Source organism: Xenopus laevis, chromosome 9_10L, assembly GCF_017654675.1.
Source record: "Xenopus laevis strain J_2021 chromosome 9_10L, Xenopus_laevis_v10.1, whole genome shotgun sequence".
In the NCBI taxonomy this organism is placed as follows: Eukaryota; Metazoa; Chordata; class Amphibia; order Anura; family Pipidae; genus Xenopus; species Xenopus laevis.
Window position 1 is genome coordinate 47,329,318 of NC_054387.1, and position 5,452 is coordinate 47,334,769.

At 39.0% G+C, this 5,452-nt stretch overlaps 1 protein-coding gene across 2 annotated transcripts; it reads right to left on the reverse strand.

Moving 5' to 3' along the window:
• Positions 1 to 43: 43 nt before the first annotated feature.
• On the reverse strand, positions 44 to 4,805 carry h3-3b.L (H3.3 histone B L homeolog). Of its 2 annotated transcripts, none has more exon segments than NM_001086596.1 (4): positions 44 to 1,334; positions 2,057 to 2,210; positions 2,286 to 2,422; positions 4,757 to 4,805. In NM_001086596.1, coding segments are annotated over 3 exon segments (411 nt in total). In that variant the 5' UTR covers positions 2,414 to 2,422; positions 4,757 to 4,805; the 3' UTR covers positions 44 to 1,205.
• Between the last annotated feature and the right edge of the window lie 647 nt (positions 4,806 to 5,452).

Consider the following 5,452-nt stretch of genomic DNA (forward strand, 5'->3'; position numbering starts at 1 on the left):
GTTTCTCGTGTGTGGTATGCTTGTTAAGAGAGTCGAACAATACTTCCATGAATGAAAAACATTTAATTTAAAACATCAACACTACAATATATAAAATAGCTCTTAAATACACATTTGTGAGCTGTAGCTGCCTGGCTTACAAGTTATCTGCTAAGCACCCAAACAATTTCTCCCAAGAAAGTTAATTTGAAAAGGGACCACGCTGGTAGGTTTTGATACTAGAATAAGCAAAGCCATATTCACTGCTATAATACTTTGCATAGAGTAAAATATAGAAACAATATACACTCACCAACTATCTGGAGACAGGGGAAAGCTGCTGTATTGCTTGGATAAGTGTCAGAATGGCTACCTGTGTTTAAATTAAACTACCCAGCCTTAAAAGTAGAGATCTAAAGCCACCATTCTTTGCTTTAAAATGCAGCAACTGAAACTACTAGCCAATAATAGTTTTGTTACTATGTAGGATTTATTGCTCACTGTAAGCCCCACATTTTTAGGACATCACACTAAAGCAAGCCAGCAAATTTGCACTAGATCAGCACTCTATGCATAGATTATATTTGAGGAGACTGGTCTACAAAACACAAGGCAGGCAGTGAAAAAGATTGTTCTTTGAGAAAAAGGATAAAACCTTACATTTCAGCTTGTGATTTTAAAAGGTTATTTAAATAGACAGGTGCATTGTTTGTGATCAAGTCAGCAATCCAAGTACAAGATGTAGCCACAATGCTGGTGACGTGTTTTGTACTGTGTTGTCAGGCTAACAGTCCATGATTAAAATAGGCAGTATACAACAGGAGCTGTGGGATGAAGAATGTGTACCCTCTTAACTATGATTAAAAAAAATCCACTCCTATAAGGCCATATCTTAATATAAATATAAAGATTGTAGTCTAACGACTGGTTCTTAGCACCATTTTTTTGTTCCCAGCCCTCTAGTTTCACCATGTTTTTCTAAAAAGATAACCACAAGCTGAGAAATCAGGGCGATTAAACAAAAATCATGCATATCAAGCTAGGAGCACCTACCCCCTATCATCTCATGAGCGACTGTTATAGGGGGCATCTATTAAAATAAGGATTCATCCTGAGTGACAGATGGAATGGTTCTGGAGACATGGTCTGGAACAGGTTATACAAAACATTTCACAAGATTTAAAGTATAATACAGAATTTGCTACAAGAATGCCATGTTAGGGTGACTATGCCCGTTCTCCCCGTATTCTGCGGGCAAGCTGGATATCTTTGGGCATGATGGTCACTCTCTTAGCATGGATGGCGCAGAGATTGGTATCTTCAAACAAACCAACCAAGTAAGCCTCACTAGCCTCCTGCAAATGAGAACATGAAACGAGATTTTAAAAATAAGTATACATAAGTATGTAAGAGACAGTAGGAAGAAGTCCCTGGGCCTGGAGTCCCTAAGTAAGGGTAAAGAGCAGCTCTGGAGAAGTCCTTGCCACCCTTCTCAAACAGGCTAGATATAGCCAGGTATATAGGGGAAGTATGATATAAATACGCTTCATAACAATTGTTCTGGTTCTGTGCAAATCTGTTTCTGCATTAGACTGAATGTTCTTTAGTTTAGAGAATAACTAGGGATGTACCGAATCCACTATTTGGGATTCGGCCGAAACCTTTGTGAAAGATTCAGTCGAATACTAATTTGCATATGCAAATTGTAGGCGGGAAAGGAAAAGTGAAAAAAATGGTTTACTTAATTGTTTTGAGACAGTCACAGGATTTCCCTTCCTGCGCTTAATTTACATATACAAATTTAGGATTTGGTTCGGCCACACCCAAAGTGTAGAGTTTTTTTTTTTTTCTTAAAGCCCAATCATGTTGCTGCATGTTAAATTGCAAATGCCACCAGTAGGTTAATGAACATGACAGCAATATTACAGATACTCTAGCTAGAGTTTGGTTTTCTGCCTGGTATAACCTACTGTTCCCGCTATCCAAGACTCACCAACATGAGCAATTCCCCCCTCAAAACTATACAATGTCTGAATACTGAACTTCCAGGAAGAACTTAATGCACAAAGATAATTACCTGCAAAGCACCAATGGCTGCACTCTGGAACCTCAGGTCAGTTTTGAAATCCTGGGCAATCTCCCTCACCAGGCGTTGGAAGGGCAATTTACGGATTAGGAGTTCTGTGGATTTCTGGTACCTACGGATCTCACGGAGAGCTACAGTTCCTGGCCTGAAAAGAAAAGCAATTCATCAGACTTAAACTTGGTATAGGGGAAAAAAAAAATATATGATATTACATACATACCTGTAACGATGTGGTTTCTTTACACCACCAGTAGATGGAGCACTCTTCCTGGCTGCCTTGGTGGCCAATTGCTTGCGAGGAGCCTTTCCACCAGTTGATTTACGGGCAGTTTGCTTGGTACGAGCCATGTTGATTCACTTTAGGAGACAAGAAATATTAAGTGCTTGGTTTATCTTCAAATCACATCGGTCATCTTATAAGTTAAACAAATGGGTTGTACAACCATTTAGCAAACAAGGGTACTGTCCAGGAAAGGCACAGCTTAGAGACATGAAACATGGTGGCTAAAGTAGGTAATGCTGTGCCTGCTGTTAGAGCAGCACAGGATGAATGTGTAATGAGCAGAAATGGAAGCCCCCATGACAAAATACAAACTAAAATAACTTGTGCATGGATTTGTGGATTAACATTTTATTTGCCAGACAGTGTTTATGGATTTGTGTTTTTTATAAAAATGCAAAAAAAAACAAAAAAAAAAACGACAGATTCCCTTTAAATTATCTGCATGCCTCTAGCTAAATTGACGCAGGCAGATTTGAGTTAAAGGGGATGTTCACCTTTGAGTTGACTTATGATGTAGAGAGTGATATTCTAAGATAATTTGCCATTGGTGAACAGGAAAGGGAATAGAAATAGGAGTAATACAAAGTAGCAATAACAATACATTTGTAGCCTTACAGAGGATGTTTTTTTAGATGGGGTCAGCAACCCCATTTCAAGACTGGAAAGAATCAAAAGAAAAATTCTGGAAAGTTACCTAGAATTAGCCCACAACAACCCCTTGACATGATATGCGTGGTTGTTTTGGTTCAGGCCATGGTAAGGCCCCAGGTGTGGGCAGGGATGGTGAACAAATTTCAAGCAGGGCCCTCCCATGGCGGTTAATCAAAGCAGGGCATCAGGCTGAAAAAAGGTTTCTATCCTGTTCATGACTAGTGCCAAACATACAGCAATACCATTACTCATGTGATAATATACTCCCAGTGACGTTTCACTTCAGTGAGACACTGCACAAGACTTCCCCTGCAGAAATACCACCAACTTGAAGTGAACCAAAAGTTAACCTACTTAAAAAAGGACCAGTAACACCAAACAATGAAATGGTTTTAAAGTAATAAAAATGTAATGCAGTGTTGCCCTGCACTAGTAAAACTGCTGTGTTTGCATCAGAGACACTACTGTTTATATAAATAAGCTGCTGTGTAGCCATGGGGGCAGCCAATCAAAGGAGAAAAGGCTCAGGTTACACAGCAGATAGTAGATAAACTCTGTAGAACATATTGGTTATCCACAATTTAACCTGTACCATTGTCTTTTTTTCAATTTCCGCCATTGCTACTCAGCAGCTTGTTTATATGAACTATAGTAATGTTTCTGAAGCAAACAGATCAATTTTACCAGTGCATATATTATATATACTTTATACGACTTTAAAACATTTTCATTTTTTGGGGTTACTGTTCTTTTAACATTAAATAGCTTGGTGTAAAAACAAAAAGGTAATCAACAACAGACTATAATTCTAGGGATCCACTATTTTGGATTCGGCCAAACCCCTGAATCCTTCACAAAGGATTCGGCCGAATACCGACCCCAAATTTGTATATGCAAATTAGGGGTTGGAAGGGGAAAACATTTGACTTCCTTGTTTTGTGACAAAAAGTCACGCGATTTCCCTCTCCGCCCTTAATTTGCATATGCAGATTAGGATTCGGTTCAGCCAAATCCTGCACTCAGTGCATCCCTATATAATTCACTATCACCCACAAAAGCATCTTAATTTTCTAGTCTAATTAAGTAACTTTAGTGACCCTTAAAGGAACAGTAACACCAAAAGTGGTTTGAAGTAATTAACATAATATACATTAGCATGTACCGGTAAAACTGGCTTGTTTGCTTCAGTTTACTATAGTAATATACGTATAAAGCTGCTGTGTAGCCATTCAAGCTGGAAAAAAATGAGAAAAGGCACAGGTTACATAGATAAATAAAACACCATTATATTGTATCTTGTCTGCTATGTAACCTATGCCTTCTTTTTCCCCCAGCTTGAATAGCTGCCCACATGGCTACACAGAGGTAGCAGTTAGATAAGTTATAGTTGTGTTTCTTAAGCAAACACACAGCTTTTACCAGAGCATGCCAACAGTATATTATGTTAAATTACTTATTGTTGGGTTACTGTTCCTTTAAATTAGGTAGCGCTAACCCAGCTAGAAGCAGCCACGTCACGTGAATAGGAAACCTGTTCTCTCTAGAGACAATAAAAACCAAGCAGCCGTACGTTGGATTCCACGTGATACAAACAAGCCAATGGATCAGCAAGAGATGCCCAGCAGTACCAAGGGAGCATATTCAACCACGTCCAAGTTAAAAGGTCCGGGCGATGAGCAGAAAAGCCCAACACTAATATTTCCAAAGCAGCAAACAATATGCAACATTTAATACAAAGCGTCCATATTACAACCAACCTCCGTATTGCAGAACCGCACGCACAGAAACACTCTCCCAACAATATCCAGATACCGTCTATGTCTTCCGCTTAGAGTGCGCTGTCTTTTATACTCGGCCAGAGCGCTGCATCTTACGTCACCAGCCCATGCGCCTCAGCCCGTAGACGTTCTTTCCGATTGGTTTATCGCCTTACGGAGATTACGTCATACTCCTACGTCTCTTATGGTAGCCCTCCCTAACCCCGGTATTGATTGGTGTAAATTACGGCGTTCTGATTGGTCCTTAAAGAAAGGACATCATTGGTTCTCTGTTGAAAAACGAAATAGACCAATTACAAAAGCGCCCGTTCTCTCAACTCTCATTGGCTGATTTAGAGACCGTTTGTATCCTTCTCTTGCTGCTAAGCTCAAAGATGGATTTTACAGAGGGAGTTGCTACTCAGTCTCTGATAACAGTTGCATGAGTTTACAGTGTGTTCTGTCCCACTTGTAATATCAAGGCAGGTTATATTAACATGGGAGTATTAACTTGTAGTAACTACTACATTAGTTTTTTTTAAATGTTTATCATGAATAAAAGAATCACAGCAGCATTTCCTTTAAATAAAATCACATAGATAATGACCAGGCCATTACAACCAATTTTAAATGATACAGACACTAAAATAAGAATGTACATTAAAAGGGTTATTTGATAAGGTTTGCGTTCTATTT